The 22,540-nt window shown below is 37.9% G+C and overlaps 2 protein-coding genes across 4 annotated transcripts in view; one reads left to right on the top strand and one right to left on the bottom strand.

The window, feature by feature from the left end:
• pcsk6 (proprotein convertase subtilisin/kexin type 6) overlaps window positions 1–8,672 on the top strand; it is a 33,047-nt gene extending 24,375 nt beyond the window's left edge. Inside the window, exons 16-21 of the mRNA XM_067597192.1 lie at window positions 2,731–2,927; window positions 4,781–4,868; window positions 4,956–5,059; window positions 5,356–5,485; window positions 7,011–7,123; window positions 7,608–8,672. Coding sequence (XP_067453293.1) covers window positions 2,731–2,927; window positions 4,781–4,868; window positions 4,956–5,059; window positions 5,356–5,485; window positions 7,011–7,123; window positions 7,608–7,705 — 730 coding nt within the window. The 3' untranslated portion in view covers window positions 7,706–8,672. The remainder of the gene's footprint in view (window positions 1–2,730; window positions 2,928–4,780; window positions 4,869–4,955; window positions 5,060–5,355; window positions 5,486–7,010; window positions 7,124–7,607) is intronic.
• An 8,128-nt stretch (window positions 8,673–16,800) lies between these two features.
• Window positions 16,801–20,266, bottom strand: rwdd3 (RWD domain containing 3). 3 transcript variants are annotated; one of them, XR_010929288.1, is made up of 6 exons: window positions 19,380–19,512; window positions 18,962–19,194; window positions 18,515–18,736; window positions 18,044–18,162; window positions 17,225–17,937; window positions 16,801–17,114 (listed from the first exon to the last, which is right to left on the bottom strand). XR_010929288.1 is itself a non-coding variant. In XM_067597177.1 (5 exons), the coding sequence occupies exons 1-5, from the start codon at window positions 20,161–20,163 to the stop codon at window positions 17,823–17,825; spliced, it is 774 nt and encodes a 257-aa protein (XP_067453278.1). In that variant the 5' UTR covers window positions 20,164–20,266; the 3' UTR covers window positions 16,801–17,822. The 3 variants fall into 3 exon arrangements, 2 of the variants coding, with proteins under 2 accessions (XP_067453278.1, XP_067453268.1); XM_067597177.1 differs by lacking the exon at window positions 19,380–19,512 and adding an exon at window positions 20,079–20,266 and having other exon boundaries at window positions 16,801–17,937; XM_067597167.1 differs by having other exon boundaries at window positions 16,801–17,937.
• Between the last annotated feature and the right edge of the window lie 2,274 nt (window positions 20,267–22,540).

The raw sequence follows: 22,540 nt of genomic DNA, 5'->3' as shown, positions 1-22,540 counted from the left end.
TCCACTAGTCTCACCACACTTTTCATGAATCATATTCCTTGACCTGTTTTACCAACAAAAAGAACATTAATTTCATTATGCAGCTGTACGTGACTTTAAGAGTGCAGGCAAGTCTACAGTTTCATTGAGTTGGGTCCACCAATAAGGCTCAAGTGTCCCCGACCACCCCCTCTTTACCTGTACCCATACAGCCCTAATATCAGAGATGTATTTGGGCCCAGAGCTACAGAGTGATTTGTAGACAAGTAGCAAGATTTTGAAATCAATTCTCTGAGTGACTGGTAGCCAGTGTAAGGATTTTAGAACTGGTGTAATCTGGTCGTATTTCCTAGTTTTCGTCAGGACCCTGGCAGCGGCGTTCTGAATAAGTTGGAGTTGCCGAAGAGCTTTTTTTGAAAACCCTGTGAACACACCCTTGCAGTAATCCAATCTACTGGAAATAAAGGCATGGGTAAGCCTTGCTAGGTCTTGCTTGGACATTATTCCTCTGACTCTTGCAATATCTTTTAGATGGTAGTAAGCTGAAAAAGTTACCGATTTGATGTGGCTATTGAAATTTAAATCAGAGTCCAGGATAACAGCAAGATTTCTGGCTTGACTTTTAGTTATGAGAGATAGGGAGCCAAGGTGAGAGCCGACATTCTGTCTTTCTTTCTGTGCTCCAAAGACAATTATCTATTGATTATCTTATCTTTATTTAGTTGGAGAAAATTTTGCCACATCCAGTCATTGATTTGTTCGATGCAGTGACACAGAGGTTCTATAACATCGCAAGCTAACAGCATGCTATCCAACAACATGTTTGGCTAGCATGTTGTTATCACTGGAAGCATGCTGCTCAACCCACCAAGCAACAAGACAATCATCCTCAGCTACCTCACCTTAGCAAATATCAAAACATACACTCCTTTCAACAACATCACTAGCTAACATGACTAGCTAACAGCTATGAACATGTTAACTGTGCTAGCTAGCATGCTGCCATCGCTGGCATCACTCACCTTTCTTCTAACCCACAGTCATTCACTGGAAGTGGCTGCAGTGTCTGTCATGTTTTCACTATCTACTTTCAGTTCTACCCTGTTAAACTCAGTTCAGTTAATAGACACAAAACTGATTTGCCAACAAAACCCCTACAGCCAACCAACCCCTAGGATTGGTGCAGGGCTGTGAGCATTTCTCCTGCAGACTCTGCCTCCGTTGTCTTTAGCATACATTTTGGTGTCTGGTTAGTCTTTATACTCTGTCGTAGCATTTTTCACTGCTCACTTATTACTGTATTCAGGAGCTTTGTTATTTTGTTATTTTTCTACAATATCTTACAATATCTTACTTATAAAAGAAGAATTAGCAGATAGAGCAGGGGTCTGCAACCTTCTGATGTCCCGTGCCACTTTACATTGTTAAAAAAGAAAAAAAAATCACAGACCCAAGTGCCAGTTCATTTTCACAAAGAGAATTTATCGATTGATTTATGTACCGCTGCTGCTTTTCTCCTCGTCTAGATTCCACATGCCAAAAGATATGCACTCTACACACACACACACACACACACACACACACACACACACACACACACACACACACACACACACTTCATTATTTGAGCAAATGTATGAAAATTACTATGGCACTAAAAGAAATTAAATCAATCTCACAGATTTAGTGCGAACCTTGTCCCTTTTTTCTTCACTGAGCTGCATGATCTTTGGTCCGTATTTTGAAACGACCCAAGATTGGACTTCATATGTGAGAATATCTGTTCGCACATATATGTGGATCCAAATGCTGAAATCAGTGCAAAGGCCACCTTCTTCTGACAGTCAAACTTCTCTGGCAGGTTTTCCCACAGGCCAGAATGGAGGCCACTTGATCGATATTGGCAGTTTCCAGCGTTTTGCGCAGCTTTGTGAATTTTGATGCCCACAGTGAGGGCACTGCCCTCTTGATTGATTGAGCTTTATCAGCGTTATCTTTGAAGTTTTTCCTGTGCCTTGTTTCAAAATGATGTTCTACACTTGGACACAACATTTTCGCAGCAGAGAGTGCACACAGCTCGGTCCTTTTGTGAAATAATTCCAAATTCGTTTGTCCAAGACGGCTGAAAGAGGCAAATATTAGACAACCTACTTCTGCTCATGCCATCATCAGTTGTTCTTGGAATAAAGTTAAAAAAGAAAGCTAACTAGCTATCCTACATTTTCATTACCGCTGTAGTGCTGCACTCATCAGCGGATCAGAGGGAGGGGGGAGGAGCGGTAAAATAGACCATGTCAATTGTGTGTGCTCTCTTGCTGTCAAAAACAATGGTGCTTTTTGAGACTACTTAATTATTTCAGTATTGTTTTAAATTAAATTGTTTGTTTAGTTCACCATCAGGCTATATTTTATATTGAAAAAAAGTTTTTATCAAAAAAAAAGGATATTAAAAAAATATTTTTATTGAATTGCTCTGTGTGCCCATGTTAATGGCCTTGTGTGCCACAGTTGGCATGTGTGCCATAGGTTGCTGACCCCTGAGATAGAGTCTTCCAAATGAAAAGTTGAACTCATAAACAATAAAATGTACACTTGCTCAATTCGGCACACACAAGGGTTTAGATGCTACAGCTTTACTTGGTCTGGTATGACTAGTAGGTTATGAAAGCTAATGTTAATGAATGTTAGCTAACTTGAGCTAGATGTTGCTGTAATCTAACACTGTATCTTTCTGTATGTGTGTATGTGTAGAACCTGTGTGAGCCACTGTCCACTGGGACACTATGAGGACACAGCGTCTCGTCGCTGTAGACGCTGCAGCAAAGGCTGTGAGAGATGTGATGGCCCATCAGCCAGCAATTGTCTCTCGTGTCGCAGAGGCCTTTACCTCAACACACTCAACTCCAGCTGCATCGACACCTGCCCCTCAGGTTACTTTGCTGATGAGAGTAAGTCAGGACATCTACTCTATAGACAGAATATTAAATGTCTGATCTGTATATTGAGAACTGTGCGGTTCTCTTTGCAAACAGTCATGTCATTATACGTGATGTACTGTGACGTGGCTTTCTCTGCTAAGCTGATTTTTAACAGTCATGTAAGTGACAAACAAATATCATTGGTCATGATTAATAATACTTGAATTGAGGCAATATGGACTGTATAACTGATAATAGGGTCAGTTCAGCCTATTATCTGCATTTGATAGGATGTTGGACCCATTTTTTGTTCATCAGGGATGCAAAAAATAAGAATAAAGCTTGATTTTGTTTGCAATCACTTTCCATGCATCTTCATTGTCTGCACTTGTCAGTGTGGTTCTACTGGAGATAGAACATTCCAAAATTAACAATAAAAACAAATCAAAACAAGTTTTTTTTAAGTTAAGTAAAACGTAAGGATTAAAAAAGAACAATATGGCAGATGTTGGGTAAATTGCCGTCTATGATTGGCTGTTCCTGCTCAGAGCATACAGTACATGTAATTAATCATCTGATCACATGAGAGTTGTTCTTAAAGGAGTAGGCCTCTTGATAAATGTCTTATAGCTCACACGCACTGAAGAACTATTTTACCTCTAAGTTGGCTCTTTAGATCATTATTAAATGTAATTCTTAGAAGTTTGATAAACAGGTGCTGGTTACTGATCTGCTGCCTGCTTGTTAAACCACAAACATCTCAATTTCTGTTTCTACATGTGTTAAATAGAAAACATGCAGAGTATGGGTGTAGAGGATTTTGAGTTGTTAAAAGGAAACTTTGACAGCTGAGTAATGAAAGTAAATTAGTTAACAAGTTAACAAGTAATGTAACGCATTACTTTAGCTGCTGAGTAATGAGTGCTGTTATTATTTTACAATGAGTAATATGTAAAAGTCATTAATTGCAATTTTTAAGTAATTTGCCCAACACAGACCAACAAACACTACACTTAACCACCAACAATAATCAACAGACAGGAAAAGTTGAAATTTATAAAAGTTGGATTTAGTGTGAATATTATTATTAATATCCAAAGGTTTAGTTTCTGGCAGAACCTCCACAGATGGTTATCATGTAATATTAACAGTGTTCTTTTTGATGGTATTGATAAGACTAATATTGCATATCTGATACTGTCAAGATAAATATTAAACATCATATCCATCATCAAAGACTTTGAGAAACATGTTCCATTTATAAAAACTGTTATCAGACAGAAACCATTCAAAAATAATCTTGTGTTATGTCTCTTTTGTGTACACCAAACCTAAACTAATGTGCTTTAGATAGTCTAACTCTAATTGCTTTGTATTTCTCCTCTCAGCACCTGAATGTGCTTTTTTTATTGTCATGTGACTGTGATTGTAACATGGTTTGGTTGATCCTACTCCAACTTCAACTACTGGAAACACAACACACAAGTAGCCATCTGACTATGTGCAAATACCACAAATGTGGGTATTGCGATGGATCCTGAGTGTTTGCTAGCACATTGCCATGTTTATTGGCACGTTACTGCCACTAACTGTCTACTACAGGAATAGCATGAAAACACCAGCTGGAATGTTTATGGGGTCACCCACATGTTTGTACTTAAGATACAAACAGGAACAGGAATGGGAACCTGCTCACAAATGCATTGCTCCAAAGCACTATTACGGTACCTTTAAGTATCATTACTGGATCATAACATTGGTGATGATTAAGCCTGTCAACTGGAAATGTTTGTGCTTATTTTTTAGAGCTTTTTTTTGATTTATGACTTTTACATACTAAATATACTAAATATATTGATGCTTGTGCTTGCTGTGTATGCCAGGTCAGAGATTGTGTCTGAAGTGTCATGAGACATGTATGACATGCCTGAGGTATGCAGATAGATGCACTGCCTGCAGTGAAGGCTACAGGTACGTAAAGACAGCTAGACTACCATTATATATGAACATTTGCTTTTAAACAAGTATTGTAATGTAGCTGGATGTTTTTGTTTGTAGTCTGGCGGGGATGACTTGTGTTCCTGAATGCACTAATGGAACCTTTTTCCATCTGGAGGAGATGACGTGCAGCCCCTGCCATTCCTCTTGTAGGACTTGTACAGGTCAGTATGTTTTCCAGGTTATGTGCAGTTTATATAGTACCTTTCCATGAAGAACAAGCCTAGCAGCAGAAATTAAACAACTCAGTGATGAGTCAAATGCTGATTAAGAAACGGTAGGTAAACTTGTTGCTTAGCAGAACATGCTGAAGAGATTCAGGTACAGGTATGCCAATCCACTCATAAATATGTTTTGATCACCTTTTTTCAAAAGCACTGTGTGCTCTTGATAATGTTTCATACAATGACCTGGAGACATTGAACTTGCATGACATGGAGTTTCACATTGGTTTTCCCAGGACCAGGTAAGGAAGAATGTATCCAATGTGCTGAGGACTACCTGCAGCAGGAGTGGAGGTGTGTGCAGACTTGTATTCCTGGATACTACTCTGGAGAGGCAGCAGGAGTCCCCCATAAGATGTGTCACAGGTGAGTAATTCTCAGGCCCACAGATATCAATAATTCATCCCTGGATCATTTGAAAATGTTGTCTTACAGTGATAGCAAAAAAATGACAAATCTGTCAGTCAGGGTGTGATGCTTCTCATTTGTATAACTTAAAATCCACGGGTAAAAATCAAAATGTTGGATCGTTCTGTTATGAAGGTCAAATATGGACTCCCACAAGGGTTGATACTGGGGCTTAAACTTTTCATATTTTATCTTAATGATATTTGTGAAGTATCAAACTCTTTGCAGATGATACACTTTTTTTGTTCTGGAGAGTAAATAACACTATTGGATAATATTGAAAAATTGTAAATTTGAGTAAAAACATTTTATGTTATTTCATAACAATTTATGGCCTTTGCAGATTGAAAAAAGGAGGATCAAGTCACAGTATCCATAGATTGAGTTAATATTGAAATGGTATACAAAATCAAATTTATGGTTTTAATTATAGACCCTAAGCTTTTTTGAAATCCTCACACAAAGACAAAAGTGTCCAAAAGTATTGCAGTTTTGAACAAAGCAAAGTATATGTTGGATTATAAGGCACTTGAAATGTGCCTCTCACTTATTGCCGCATTTTAGTTAGTGTGTAGAGTTGGTACACATGTACAACTTATTTAAATATATACTACAGAAAAGAGCAATAAGAATTATAAATGAGGTGGATTCAAGGGAACATAACAACTGACTATTTATCAAGTCAATGGTAATAAAACCGAAGGATTTAGTTAAATTCAAAACTTTATCAGTTATCTTTAAAGCCAAAAACAGGTTATTTCCTAAAGATTTACAGAAGCTGTTAGTTAAGATCAGGTGATGATGGTCACAGAAGGGAATTTCATTTTAGGATTTGGTTTGCATGTACAGTTTTACATTAAAGCAGATGTGCATTTCAGTCTGTGGAATTCTCTGGCAATAAATATCAAATAATGAGAAATTAAAATGATAGAGACCAAATAGTTGGACAATATGAATTTCATTAGGGATGTTTATGTTTAATATTCTGTCATTGGCCATAAATTTGTTTTTACTCAAATTTACAATTTTTCAATATTATCCAATAGTGTTATTTACTCTCCAGAACGAAGAAAGTGTATCATCTGCAAAGACTTTGATACCTAACAAATATCATTAAGATATAATATGAAAAGTTTAAGCCCCAGTATCGACCCTTGTGGGACTCCATATTTGACCTTCATAACAGAACGATCCAACATTATGTGTATGTTTTGATGTGTGTCTTAAAAGTGTCTTTTATGTTGTCAGTGTACACCGATGTAATTGAAGAAAAAAAGAGAGAAAGAGAGAAAAAAAAAGAGTAAATGAACAGCCACATTTGAATCTTACACCTGATATATTCTGGAGCAGCAACTCCAGTTCTATTTTCATTTGAAAGTAAAATTACTGACTATTTTACTGCATGGGCTGAGCACTATCTCTATCTATAAAAAGATATTTCAGCACTGTTTGTTCTACTGGTTTAATCTTGCTGTGCCTCCAGGTGTGAGGAAAACTGTCTGATCTGCAGTGGCCCCGGAATGACTTGCACCAAATGCAAAGATGGCTACAGTCTGGTCAGCAGGACCTGTATTGTTAATGCATCCTGTAACAATGGTGAGTGTGATATTATTACCTACATCAACTTCAATCACCAGCCACACAAACTGTCTCAATGGAGAGTTTTCATGTGACGTTGTGCACCCTCCTGGTAATACTGGAGGTTCTCAACTCTAAACATACAGTACAGCTTGCTGTCTTCCTCAAAACAAAATATGCTGTTCTCTTCTGTGCTGTTTATTGATTGGAAATTGATTGTTTTCCTAATTATATAGTTCCTAATTATATAGTGCAATACAAAATTAAGTTTAAAAAAATAAATAAATAAATAAATAAATAAATAAATAAATAAAAATAAAATATATATATATATATATATATATATATATATATATATATATATATATATATATATATATATATATATAGTAAAACCAACTTCACCAATGGCACTTGAGCAGGCAGCAGACATTACAATTCTTGTGCTCAGTCTTCATGTAGTTTAGCTAATTCTCGGCTTCTGTTCTCTTCTGTCTGTCAGCCGATGAGGTGTTCTGTGAGATGGTCAAGTCCAACCGTCTCTGTGAGAAGAAGCTTTACCGTCAGTTCTGCTGCCGTACCTGCCTGATGAATGGATGAGGAGCCAACCGCTAACCAACACCTCCACCTCTGTAATCAGTGTTGAAGAGAGACAATAGAAAAGAACAGAAGAGTTATTTGGTCAAACATTGTGGTCAACATTACAATGAACTAAAATGGCTCAGTTTAACAGTAGATGTCTCTGTTTGGAATGAAACTCTCTAGTTTTATTCCTGTAAGTTGCTGAAAGCAGGTGGGATTTTAGTAAAATGGGCATTTTTATAAATGTTATGCAATATGTGGAGTGTGTACAAATAGTCCATTGTATTGAACGTGTATTGAACATGTACAAAACTAATGTTTAAAACCACTGCTTTCATTCAAATATAGTAATGAATGGATTTAACATTCACTAAATAGTATGTTTATTTTATTCTTGGTTTATCAAATTAGTTTTATTATCTAAACCATTTCAGGGTCTGAAAACGTTCTGAGAATTGGCCATTTCCATCACTTGTTTCAGACTTTGTTTTCAAGACTTTAGTTTTTAGTTTAGTTTAACTTTTATCTCAGTTAAAATGTAAATAATAAACCACGCTGAGCTTTATATAGTCAGAAGTGTCTCTGTCTTCTTTAAAGGGGACCTATTATACTTTTCTTTATTTTCAGACATATATAGATATATACAATGTCACAAAGTCAGATATCCATGTTAAAAGTGGCCGACGTGTCAAATAATGAGGTAAATGTATGTAGAAGTAATCCCTGTGAGCAAAAGGCACTGGCTTCAGACTGCTCTGAACACCAAGTTTCCAACAGTTTTTTCTACTTTTAGCCCGAGCTGATGTTGGCTTGTGATGGATTTCTTTATATGGTCATCTGCTCCACACACAGCACGCCGGTTCACTGCTCTGTATATTAATAATGAATATTTAATAATATAGAAAAATACTGGATTTAAAGCAAAACTATAACTTTTAAATGTACAAAAAGATTTTCTGAGCAAATAAATAATGTTTCAAACCAACCCATACTTTACTATGTTTTGGCTGCTAAATCCTTCTTTTTCTAAAGTTGCTGGGTACGACCACTTAACAGAAGTTTCAAGATGCTCAAAGACCAGAATGCAGTAAGATGCCCTTGGAGCATAAGTAAAGGATAATCAACAAGTAGGTGTGCATTAAATGGTTTTAAGACACAATGCGAAGGCGAACTACCCGATGCTTTGTGTCAGGTGGTTCTTTGCCTCCACGTTGTGCCTTAAAACTGTTTAACGCACACCTACTCATTGAATATCCTGCTTATACCATGGTCATTTGCCAACAACATAAAATAAAAGCATTAGCAAATTTTTGGTGAAAGTTTTGCACGCAAAATCAAAAGGTTATGAAGCAAGAGCTTACTGTTGTCATGACAACTTGCCACACTGTACTCGCTGCCAGCCTGAACCAAAGCATAAATTTCACATAAGGTGTCATTAAGCATAACCACAGAGTATGTCTCCAAATCAGTGTTCTTTTGTTTTAGGTAGAGAAAGTCTCCCAGTATATTAACTGCCCATTTTGTTGCCTTTTTCATTTTCATAGGCCTTTCTCTTCCTTCTCTTCTTCTATCATTTTAAGCTCTTCAGGTGTCAGTTCCTTGTGACGTTTTTCACTTGGTTTCTTTCTTTTCTTCTCCATTTCTTTTTCCTCTGCTGTGTCCCATTCTTCAAAACTTCATAACAAGTAAGCTTTGACAGAGTGCTCTTAAATGTTGTCATGGATACAGGAATTTAGAACGGTGATTAAACTTGAGCCAAACTATGTGTGCAATACATGGTTTTAATGCACACCTGCCAGCCAATCAGAAAAGAGTATTCACCCAGATCATGGCATAAAAAAGAAATAAACAGATTTGTTTGCCTAAATAAAAATAGGAGTTAACAAGCTAACCTAATTCACATCAAGCAAGTAGAAAGTTCTGTTACCATATCAAGCAGCTAAAGTAGTTAGCTACTTCTATTCTTTGTAACCTCCGTAGGTAGTTGCCATTCGCTAAGGGACAGTTTTGGTAGAAAAATGATAAAAGTATCTTTTTCACATCTAACGTGTGTAAAAAATCAGCACGTTAATGGTGCGTTAAGTTCAAATGGGCTGTGATTGGCTGTTTTGACTGAACCAATCATATTGAAAGCTGCCCTCAGTCTCACTTTAAAGTCCAGTTTTTAAGGGCTTTAAGTGCCAAGTCAGAGTGTATGGAAGGCTGTACTTCTACAATGAAGACTTTTCCTGTTGACTTTGTAACACATTGTATATTGTAAATTTCTCAAAGAACTTTAGCAGTATGTTACATATCACAACTCTTGACTTTGTACTTCACTGCACATTGTTAATAACTTGAGTTCAAAGTCAAGAGGTTTTGAAATGTAGCACAGCAAGCTAGTGAAGCTCTGTAAATGAAACTGCATTCCTGCACATGCGCAGTGGCATCTGTTGTACAAGGAACTACCCTCTTGAGACTGAAAAAGTTATAGCTGTTATTAGTCTTTGCAGCCATTTCTAAGCAGATTAACGGGCCCAAACTCTTTGTAGTGAAGGAACATGTCAGCCAGTGCAATGGTTGGGGTCACTGACGTGTTTCTAATAGTTTTTGGACAACAACGCAGGTCTACGGCACAGAGGGATAAAATGTACCAGGCTTTCGATACACACACAATACTTGTAAGTAGATAAATTCATTGTTGGTTTGGCTCTGACCATGATATTTGACAATAATAAAATATACAGAGCCAGCCACATTCTTTAAGGATGAGGATGGAGACACATATTACTGCCTTCAAAGATCCATGTGGTCTGAAGTGTTTTAAAGAAAAACACACAACAGCTGTAAAGTGGTGAGTGACCCGAGGTTTAAATTCTTAAGAAGACCCAGCAGAACTTGAGTGTGGTTTTTTTTTAATGTTCCCTTAAAGTGTATACTTTAAACTCACTCATTTAGGGCTCAGAACTGTTTTGTGTCGCCTGTGTTGACATTTTTCCTGGTAATGATGAACAGGCTCTCATTATGACACAGTGGGGTTTGCTCAGACTTCTATCAGACCTTCTTGTTAGTGTCAACTGTTCAGCTGAAGACAAATGAGCAAATGAGAACATCAAATAATTTCATAATTGTCTGGGGCTTTCCACTCAATATGTAAACATAGACAACTAATGCCATGAACAAAAGATTAAACATACACTCAAGCCTGTCAGTTCTTTGCTGCTTGACAGAATGTTTGATTCAATTGCTTGTACTTTTACTATTTCTGAGCTGAAAAATGTTCTGTTATGTCCAAAATATCCCCCATGTGCCTTTATATTCAATTACAATATCTGCTCCATAGTTGTACATAATGCTAGAGTGGTTTCTGCATCTTGCATTTCAGTTTTTGAATGAACATTTAATCGCTGAACATACAAGTCAGCTGAAACTCCAATGTGACTTTTTGATGGTTTAATATCAGTAACTACACATATACCACACTGAGGTGGGTATGAATTCAGAGTATGTGTATCAGTCTTTACATGCTTGGGTCATAGTTTACTCATCATTTAATCACTGCGTCACTGAAGAGAGACAACATTTATCAACTCCCCCTTAAATAAAATTAGATCTTTAGTATGAGTTGTCCTTCAAGAAACTGCTGCTACCCTCTGCAGGCACACTTGAAAAGTGTATTTATATCTCTGCACAGCTTATTTCTGATCCTAGTTTGACTTCTGTGATTTACAGATAGTTGACAAATTAGAGGAAAAATCATATTGGTTAATGCATTTGTGTTTTCTTCGGTCCATTGTGATTTTAACACAGTAAACCAAAGCCTTGGAGTTTTGTTTATCACCTCACCTCAAGTCAATTAAATTTTATTTGTAAAGCCCAGTATACAAATCACAAATTTGCCTCAGGGGGCTTTACAATCTGTACAGCAATACAACATCCTCTGTCCTTAGACCCTCCATTTGAACAAGGAAAAAGTCTGACAGACATGCAATAGATGTGTGTGCAGAATACAACAAGAAAGACAAATAACAGAAACACAGCATCAGCATGGAACAGGATAACAAAATTATAATGGTAATATGGTTATAATGGTTAATGGTTATAATATATGAAGAATTTGATGAAGAGGATGCCAAGCAGCTTCTAGGTGCTGGCAGAACAGAAAAGGACCTGAACCACACGAGGTAGATTAAGCCTTGAGGGTTGATGCAACATTTCCTACAGGTGTCCAAACTTTAGTTGATGACTTCCAAACCCTCTGTCTGTCTAAACACATGGAGGAGGAAGCAAAACGGCTACCACAGCATCCTGCAGAGCCATGCAGTCCCCTCTGGTCTAGTCTAGTTGGACAGGGGTTCATCTTACAGCAAGATAGTGATCCAAAACATACCTCCAGTCTGTCAGAACTATCTTAGACGAAAATAACAAGAAAGTTGGACAGAAGGGTGAACGCAAAGCAACCTGCAAGTGCAACACATTTGTGGGAAATTGATTTCCGTTGTGGAAAGAATGTGTGTTTGGCTGTTATATCTGCAAAAGGTGGCTACTTTGATAAGTTAAACAAAAAGATTCCATGATTTCTTCTTTTTTTTTATCTAGTAAATTGACACAGACATTAAACTATGTAAATTTTAGTAAAAACTGAAAAAAAACAGAGGTGTTCTAAAACTTTTGTAGTGTATATATATCATATCCCAAATTCTGGATGAACCCCATATTCACATTTGTAGACAGAGATGGTTTAAGGTGGGGAACCATGGGAAGCATACTGGCATCTATGCAGAATGTTAAAGAGCATTTGTGCTGGTCAGGCTACTACTGGATCAGCTCAGTGCGGTGCATCTGTATGCTTAGGAGCTCTCTCCTACCTGCAGCAGCTGGAGGAGGATGAACTCCAGACAGCTCAGAGGCACAGAGCAGTGGTTTAGAGTGATAATATCAGGGATAGAATGGTTTTATATATGCACCTCTGGGAGTACAGAATCTATGAGAAAAGTCCTGTGTTGATTTCACACAGGTTCTGTAGATTTTAAATTAAAGACTCACTGTCCATGGAGCCCAACTGAAAACTAATGTGACTGTTACTAATCTCATTCATATATAAATATGCAGAAGTAGGGTTTCCATTCACTTCACTTTTTTATTTCTGCCTCAAAACATCTTAACGCAATTGTTTACCAAGTAAATATATGTATGGGAATATATTAAGAAAATAAAATAGACATGTCAATTATGAAGAAATAATATAGTTTTGCAATTTATTTATATCAGTTTTGTCTGATTTTTCTGCTTCATTATAACAATGAAAACTTAGTGGGTTATGATGTGACATGTTGCAGCATGTAACCTTGCTGAACAGAGTGGAGGAGTGTTTCGTGTCTGATATTAATAACACTTACGTCACACACATCATACACACTCGTCAACTCGTCATCATACACAACAAGGTATTCACATCGCTGTCACACTGTCATGGCTTCCTAGGACACTTGTTTAGAACAGAACCATTGCTAATGTTATTAGAAACATTAGTGACCAAGCAACCAAACCAACACTGAAGTCCCAAATACTTGTTTGTAATGGTTGTCAGCAGAAATGAGAGTCTGTGCTGTAGTTGGGACACATCGCTCAGTATGTAAGAGTCTAACTCATCTGTTGACTCATTTTATCCAAACATATGCATCTAATTCCATTTGTTGACATGCAGTGGCAGACTTTTTTGTGAATGGGTCAAACACCTGCTGTTATGCTAGTCTTAATAGATATCCAAAATATTTTTTGAAATCATCCACTTCTTTATTATCAACACACAAATTCTGTGTAGCAATGTAGAAGAGCGACTTTGTGTCGTATGGCAAAATCTAAAATAAAATTTATATGAATAACACACTGTTCAGGTCATGTCTTTCATTAGGCACTTGTCTAAATTTGCCTTTTTTTCTTGTCTGTGAAATACATAACAGTAGTTAGCACCGGGCCAGTCTTCTTTGTGATCTTGCATGGACCATGCCACTTAGCAAGGACACCACTGTCAGATGCTGGTAACAGTATGAGAACTTTCATACTTTCTCATTCCTAAAGTCTCGTAATAGCTCTGCTTCTGTTGCTGCTGTGCTTGGGCGAGGTTGTTATTGGCGAGCTCTTGAAACTGGTCCAGTGTGTCATCATTTTCAGGATATATGAGAGTTCACAGCACTGTTGCTGTGGCATGGGACCCTCCCAGGCCTTCTTCAAGACATCCATCGGACCACTCACTGAATGTCCATACAAAAGCTGGAAAGGTGAAAAGCTGGTTGATGCTTGTGGGACTTCTCTGTATGCAAACATGCAAACAACAGGAAGCCACTGGTCCTAGTCTGACCCTGAGTCATTTACAAACTTCCTCAGCATGGACATGAAGGGCTTGTTGAAACACTTGATGAGGCCCTCAGGGACTGGTCTTCACTTCTGGAATTCCAGCATGCTGTACACCTCCCTCAGCAGGCTTGAGTTGAAGTTGGTGCCTTAATCTGCTCCAACCTGGATGGGCCATCCTCCCGTCTTCTGCTAGCTCCTGTCTCTTAAGTCATACATTTTGGGAGGAGCTGCATTCTTTTGAGTGGCTCTCCTCTCTTTTCTTTTATATACAATAAGTGTCAGAAATGCCACTAAAGATGTGTAAAAATATGTATAAAGACCTATCTAACCAATGTTGACTTTTACTGTGTTTACTGTGTGTATCATTTAGCTATGGTTTGATTGCTAGGATAATACTTTCTTAATAGATGTAATTACAGATTAGAAAATTAAGGTTTATTGATTTCACTTTGTATTTTATGTGGTTAATCAATATTACAATTTCTATGTGTTTCACTGTTTCATGATGCATTGATGGCATTGGCCCTGCAGCCGGGATGGCCTGGCATTTTGGGTGTTGTTTTTTTTTGTATGACTGAGAGCTGAGAGCTCCAGAAAGAGACTCAACTAAGAAGCAGAAGACTGCAAGGATGCCTAAGCCAAAAGCCAAGCCATGCCATTTGACATTTGAATATTCTATTATTTTTTTAATCTCCTATTTTTATTGTGTAGTTTTTTTTAAAGACTTTTCCGAGGACACTTCTGATTAGTTTAGAGCTCCATGCATCCAACTCTGCAGCCTCCCACTGAATAAACTGAAACTGGGACACCTCCCTGTGTGTGTGTGTGTCCACTACACAGCCTCAGCAGACTGGATTCATCCTCTGGAGAAGCAGTGAACCAAAGCAGTTTCACTGAACCTACTGCAACAGTTCTCATCTGGCTGTCACTCTGCTGACCCGAGGATAACCGAGTCTGCTTCCCCTTGCTTGGTGTGTTCCAGGAAACTCCTCATCATCAGCCCTTCATCATCAAGGAAACAGTGGGAAAACCATCTACAATGCTTCTGTAGTGAAACCACTGAAGAGATAAGATCTAATTTGGTCCACTTGAAGGTCCACCATTGAGTGTCCCTGTGGAAACAGTTTGCAAGCCAGTGGGGGGGCCTGCAGGAAACTGGGGAGTCAGAACAATGGAAGCACCAGCAGCAGGCAGAGAGCTCGGAGCAGTGGAGTGGCCAGGTTCAGGGATCCTAAACAGAAAGGTTGGCCACAAAACTGACCACAAAACGTAAAGTGAAATACTTCAGACAGAAAATACTGTTAAAAAAAAAAGTTTGCTTTTCAGTGTATTCATGTCTTTGTGTTAACTTCATTTTTACATTGTAATACACACATACTAAACCAAGCAGGGCCTGTAAGTGTTTTAGAGTGGCGTAAGACCTCTCCAGAAACCCCTATATACTCTAATGGAATTCAATACAACAGTCCTTCAATTAATACTAAGTTTATGATTTATTGATTTAAGATTATAATGTTCAGTTTCTGTTGACACAGAGAGGTGTTAATCAAACTCTGGTCAATTTTAAATCTATAATAAATCACTTTGTTTATTTTAGAATAAAAATGACAAAATGCAGATACTGTTTGTTGTCCAGACTAGCACAAAAGTTCTTTTAAAAATCAGGGGAAGAGCAGTATGACACCCATAGATACACAGGATGTCAGTTAGTTGAAAATGATTTATTGCAAAAAGGTTGTTATTCCATTCTATAAAATGATATACAACAATAAAAAAAACAAAACTAAATTCTTTGAGTCTTTGCATTGAAGTTCTTCCATAACATCTCTGCCAGGAGCCTGTTTTAACAAGCAGGTGTACTGAGTTATCTGGATAACTTTGTGAAATCCAGAACAGGTGTTTTTACATTAGTCTATGTTCAATATTTGATGACCTCCTACATATCCAGCAGCCCTGAGACATCAAAGATCAGGTGTTTAAGACGAAGATCACATTGGGCGGGTTAAAAGCATTGGTATCACTTTCTGATAAGGGACTATTAATAAAGGGTTTATAATCTGTAATGATTGACTTTACTAATGGTTGTAAGTCATTTACTTATGGTTTATTTTATTTTTTTTCAGTTTCTCTTCTACATATTTAGTGATTTTGTGAACTGTTGCTGGTAACACTTTTTTTTCAGACAGGACAAATGTCACAGGTTTTGCTTTCAGTCCAGTAACAATGTACAGTCCACCACAAAGTCATTCTTGATGCTACCACTAGATGACACCAAAGTAAAGAATTTTCAAATCTTAAGTATTTTGGCTTTCACCAAATGGACATATCCATGTATCATTGCTGAATCCTGGGGCCTGAACTATGAAGCAAGTTCAGCTGAGTCTGGCTCTTATTGGACGAGCTGGCTTCACTGAGCCTAACATTGGCTGTCCTGGATAACCTGTATCATGAAGAAGAAAAGCAGTGTAATCGCTTATGACCACCAATACTCAACAAAACTCAGTGAATCAGCAGGTCAGCTGAAAATGTTTGCACATAAATTGAAATCTGTATGTAAGCAACAAGAAATGCATTCAGTATAGCGTTGTGAGAAAATGAACTGTGAATTTGAGAATTTCACCGTTTTGAGAATCATGATTTTCATTCGACGATTCTGCAAAAGCAACTGAAAGAAAATACAAATATCATCTGTAAAAGACAAAGACCTTTAACCCCTTCTTTAAGACAAAGTGAATATATCAGATGTGTGATTGTGTGTTTGTGAACAAGAGAGGATGTCTTTTGGCAGTGATTTAATAGTTAAAGTACATGACAGTGGTTTCTTAAGTTCAGCAGATTTCCATGAAAGATGCAGATTAATAAACAGTAAATTCCACTTAGATGAAACTCTCTCTCAGAAGTCTGGACTTATGAATGTAAATTGTCTTCATTTATAAAAGTGCACAAATAGTTTCTATTATATTAGTTCACTGGTAATATCTGCTTAACTGATCTGTTTAACAGTGATGAAAGTGTGGAAACAGTAATAACTGCAGAATAACTGCAGTATAAATGCAGGAACACACATAAAATTAGACTTATGTCCATAAATCTATTGCACCATTGCATGCTGGGAGGGTTCCAAGCACACCCACCTCATGTAACTGCAAGATCAGCACTCAGCCAATCGTGTGAATGCTGATAATGTTTTCAACTCTCTACTCATTTTGCCTTTTGTTATTCAAGATAACTTCATCAAGGTTTGACAAATCAACCACAAACTGCCTCCAATGAACCAAATTAGCTGGATAAGAATTAACAGGATTATTTTAGCCTGATAACATCATGTTATCCTGAATTATTTAAACCACATTTGAAGAACAGGGCCCAGGTCCTCAAACGTGGCTTAACTAATCCAGGCTCTTGGAGAGCAGATGAGAGGATTGATTTGTTAATCTTGAATGAGTTCTTGTGAATAACAGTGTGCTCTTATTGCATTTACATAGGTGTGTTGGGAAGCTTCCCAGCACGCACTGGGGCAACAGATTCATGTGTCATTTTATGTTGCTGGTGTTGTCTTTTTTGTTGTGAAATCATATTTTTTTTCTGTTTTCAGATATCAGATTCCCTTTGTGTCTGTTGCTGAGCTGATACTACAGCAGTGCTTGTGCTGTACACTCCTCTTCCTCTTCAGATCACTATCAGAGTCAGGTTTTGAGAGATGTACATTTATTTTGGATTTCTGGGCAGTCCTTGCTTCAGTCTGGATCTTGTCAAGGATGTCTCAGTTTAAGTTCAGTCACCATGGTAACATGTGCTGTCAGTCACTCAATGACGGCAGTATCTGCTGGTAAAGCTCCATCATGTTGATTTCCTGGAAGACTGCAGTCAGCTCTGGTGACGACTGATAGCTCTTCACTACAAAACCCTGGAGACTGACAGAAAGACACAGACATAGAGAGAGTAAGCCCACTGTGATCTTGCTCACATTACATGTTTCTGACACACTGTTAGGATCTGTGTTGTGTCTGTGATCCACACCCATGTTCACAGGAGGAAGACGAGGGGGTTTCAATGAGAACCTTCATCATCCTCTCTTTGCATTTCTTGCCTGAAGAATCAACGTCCACCTTCACCGTCTTCAAGAGGCGACAGAACTCCTGAACACATGTCACATCAATCAGAGTACATAGCAGAAAGAAGAGTTATAAAATGTCAGAAAATTGTGAAAAATGTCAATCACTGTTTCTCAAAGTCCAAAATGCAACCTAAAACGTCAGGTTTTGTCTGGCCAACAGTCCACAGCCCAAATATATTCAGTTTATTATCACAGAGGACTTAAGAAACCAAAAAATCTTCACATTTAAGAATCTGAAACCAGAGAATTTTAGTAGTTTTCCTTAAAAACGTACTCAGTTGGCTATTGGTAGTTGGCTATTAACTTTTAATCGATCGACTTATCAATTAAAGACGTAGACACATAGTATGGCCAGTATCAGTGTGAGTTGGTACCTTGATGTTGGGTCTGGCTCCCTGCAGGATGACTAGTATACTTCGTCCCAGTAATAACCTCCCAGTCAGCTGCAGCTGCTGGCTCCAGCGCTCCAGCAGTCCAATGTAACGATTTCGAGATCGGATGTGGTCCAGCGACAGCACTGCAGTCCACTCCTCCTCTTTATCGCTCTCTTTGACCTCCTCCTCACCTCCTCTGCAGTCCTCCATCACCTCCTCACCCTGCCATTTTTAACACAGCACATATTTGGTATGTCATCTATAGTGATTATTTGAGGTCCTCCACAGATTTGTCTGCATTGTTTTTGTACATATTGATAATAATTTTTAAGACACTTTTTTTTTGGTGGAACTTTCCTTTAATGTAAAAATGTTGTCCCATTACATGTTAGCAGCTAGATTTCCATGTGCTCCATGGTAAAATTAGCCAGTAAGTCAGTTGTTTACCTGTAACCACTCTACCAGCTGATGAACCATTGGTTCTGGTGCTAAGGCTGCAGCCTGATCCAGCAGCTTCTGTCTGATGTTGTGACACTGACTTCTTGAGAGACTAGTGGAAGAGACGGAGATGTCAGGGGGAGAGGAAGGGTAGCGTGGGTGCAAATGGAACAACAGACTCACATCCAGCCCTCTCTCTCCTCCAACAGTGCTGTTGATTTGGACCATGAGTCCATCCTGAGCTAGATGGCAGACAGAGAAACAGACAGTCAATACATTACAGATTCAGCTTATTTGGATTTTTTACATCCAGTGTTTATATTTTTGTATTGAACTTAATGACAAGTGCCACAGTTGTAAATAATGCATTTGCCTAATTATTAGCATTATGTATCTCATGCTGTCTGCGTAAAGTCCTTGGATTTACCTAAACATCCCCTCCAGACATGCAGAGACCCCCCTACACTGAAAATGTGTTTTCTTCTTGTTCCTTCAGTTGGATGTTTGAGCTTCACTGTGCAGAATGATGGATGTGGACGTGTCATCTGCTGAAGGAGGAAAGTTTCTCTGTGCTCACTGAAAATTTAGAGTTTAGCATGATTTGTGACATCACAACTACTTTGGAGCCAATCATTGTCAAGTATGCAACTTACACAAGTATGATGTGAAAACTTGAAGCCTCCAATGCACAGTGAAACATGGACATCTCGTGTCCACTTTGGATATTCATAGGTTCTGGATTTAATGAGTTGAAAACTGGACAACGATTGGCTTCCAAACTATATGTGATGCTACAAGTCCTGCTCACATGTACATGTGTCACACTCAGGTTTAAGGAGAGCACAGAGAAACTCTCCTCCTTCAGCAGATGAATGTGAAAACAAACGTACATCACTGTGCACAGTGAAGCTCAAACATCCAGCTGAAGGAAGAAGAACAGGAACATATTTTTGAGTGGAGGAGGACTTAAAACATCGGCACAGATGACTGTATCAGCACCGAAACTTTACACAATCACTTTCACATCTCTTTCCATCAGTTGCTTCAGGTTACACGTTGACATCATGGGTGCATTATAAGAGCTTGACATGCTCGCTCTTGTGCAGCAGTGTTGTGAATGTCTCACCAGACTGCTGCAGGAGCTGGAACTCTCCTTCTCCGCAATAAATGGACGATAAAACGGAAACTTCCTCTAAAGCAGCTTCGGACATTATTTATGAATCAGGCATGTCGTCTCTTTTTTTTAACTGATATTTTGCTGAATTCAGTGGATATGGTGCATACACCCGTGATGTGATGTTGTTACACGTCCGCACCTACTTTTCGTTCGGGTAGTTTTGCGTGCTGAGTTCGTCAGTTCCGCTTCACAGGTTCCTCCTCTGCAGCGAGCAGGAAGAGGTGACGTTTACTGACTGACACAGCTCAGACTCACAGTGGTCAACACATATATGAACACTGAAAGAGGTTTTCCTCGCTGTAATCATTCCTCTAGTTCAGACTGGCCATTAAAAGATCCCCTTCAAATGCACGCTCAGTATTAATAATCTAATGACGTCATATATAATAATATATCAGTCAGAGGGGTCAAACCACTACTTTTAATAAAATACTTTCACTACATCAAGCTCATAATACTTTTACTGTAGTAGGACTTTTCATACAGGCTTGTATTACTGAGTATACATCGCATGGTACTTTTAATTATTTAAAGGATCTGAATGCTTCTTCCAGCACTACTGGCTTGCTTCAATTTGTTTTGTTTCGCTTTTTCTTGATTTTATTACTTTAGTTCTTCTTGTTTTATTAATAAGCTTCCCTGTTTCTTCTACTGTATCTCCCTCTTTCTCTTTTTGTTTTGAAAATTGCTAAATAAAGAAAGTTTGACTGCTTGCTTACTAGCATCTCGCTAACATCAAGATAGACTTAAAACCTCATGGTTAGGATACCCTAGTGACACAATGGTTAAGGTGCATACCACATAACCACAGCGTGGTGACATGTCATATCCCTCTCCCTCTCTTCCCCTATGTTTCCTGTCTCTACACTGTCTGTCAAATAAAGGCAAATAGCCAAAAACTAAAATCTTTAAAAATCCCCTCATGGTTTAAAAATTCATAACATGATATTTTATATGATTGTTATAAGTGATCTTGCTTGCACTTGGAGGTGTCCTGTCAGTGGTCTTAATGGTGTCCTACCGATGGCTGGATAAAGGGAGACTAGAGGGCACAGATGTCGAGCCAAAAATAAAAATGAGGTTTAGATCTCATCAAAACTAATTTGTAGATGAGAAATGAACAAGTGAAATATTAGAGGAGTAAATCTTGATCTACAGATTATTACCCACTTCAATTTATTTTGTCTGCTTAATAGTTTTATGACCTTTATCAGCAGCCATTACTGCTGCCCAGTCTATGTCTATGTCTTGCTGTTTGTGGTTTCTAATTATGGCTGTGTGATTCTTTCACTTTCTTCTATTCTCTGTGCAGTGCTGTTGGTGGGACTGTGCTGTGACATACTGAGCCAAATTGCACTAGCTTAGCTGCGTGATCATTAAAGTGAAGTGAACTGAGTAGTAAATTGAGCTTCCATATATACCATAACAGCAAAAAATAAGTTTGTCCTCTAATCCTTTCAGGCTAAAATTGATTTCAAGTGTCCTGTCTAAACTTGAAGTGTTCAAAATGCTCAAAAATAGCTCAAAAATGGGAAAGTATGCTGAAAACTTGTTTTGCATCAACAGTGCAAACCTGTCCTTGCATGTTCTGAAATCATGACTTGCCTACAGACTGTTTATATATTGAACTGGTTTAGCAATATCTCAAACCGAGAGTGCACAAGTGTAAAGACAGCAAGTGAAGGAAGCTCTACTGATCTGGTGATACAATTCCTTTTGCAGCATCGAAACACTGATAAAGGTCACAGTACTGACTGTTCACAAAACTTCACAACACAGTGGCAAATGTTGTTAACCAGAGCCCCCTTCACTTCCTTGAAAACAGCTTCTTTGACATCAATTTATGACAAATCAAAGGGTCCTCATGATTGGTAGAAAAGACCAAAGGGAAAAGATGTACCTACTACACTGTCTCAGACCTTTTCTTTTAGTATAATATGATATCATTTATGTTACATGATCAGTTCCACTTAGTTTTAGGATAAATTTTAAGATTATTGTACGAAGGGATGAATGTCTAAAAGACTTTTATCTAGTTAGATACAGCAAAATGAAAATGCTACCTCAAGCTTTTTTTTGCACTAAAACTTGCATATTACATTTATATTTATTATTTTTTATATTAAACCATGTATTACTTTTCATTTTTTATTTCTTCTTTAGTGCTACTTTTATATATGTTGTTCTATTGTATTGGCAAATTGATTGTTCTATTCTATTATAATTTAAATTAATTTTAATATTTGTTATGCATTGTCTGTGTGTGTAGGGTGGGACAGGCTACAATCAGATTTCATTGTACCATCCTGTGTTGTATAGTGACAATTTACATGAATCTTGAACCTGACTTGCAGTGAAGCTGCTTTCTGTAGTTTTGGACACAAACTGTGGAATTCACTGTCACTGACACA

The sequence above is a fragment of the Thunnus thynnus genome, chromosome 1 (genome assembly GCF_963924715.1).
Source record: "Thunnus thynnus chromosome 1, fThuThy2.1, whole genome shotgun sequence".
Taxonomy (NCBI): Eukaryota; Metazoa; Chordata; class Actinopteri; order Scombriformes; family Scombridae; genus Thunnus; species Thunnus thynnus.
Note: the sequence above shows the minus strand (reverse complement) of the source record. Positions and strands in the feature narration are given on the sequence as shown.

Bases quoted from the DNA above. Each gene is read 5' to 3' on its own strand.
- rwdd3 (XM_067597167.1), bottom strand. From the start codon at position 19,497: ATGACACGTCCACATCCATCATTCTGCACAGTGAAGCTCAAACATCCA. The intron at 19,195-19,379 runs GTAAATCCAAGG...TCTGCCATCTAG, and splicing joins TGTCTGGAGGGGATGTTTAG to CTCAGGATGGACTCATGGTC. The intron at 18,737-18,961 runs GTAAACAACTGA...TAAAAATGGCAG, and splicing joins AGCTGGTAGAGTGGTTACAG to GGTGAGGAGGTGATGGAGGA.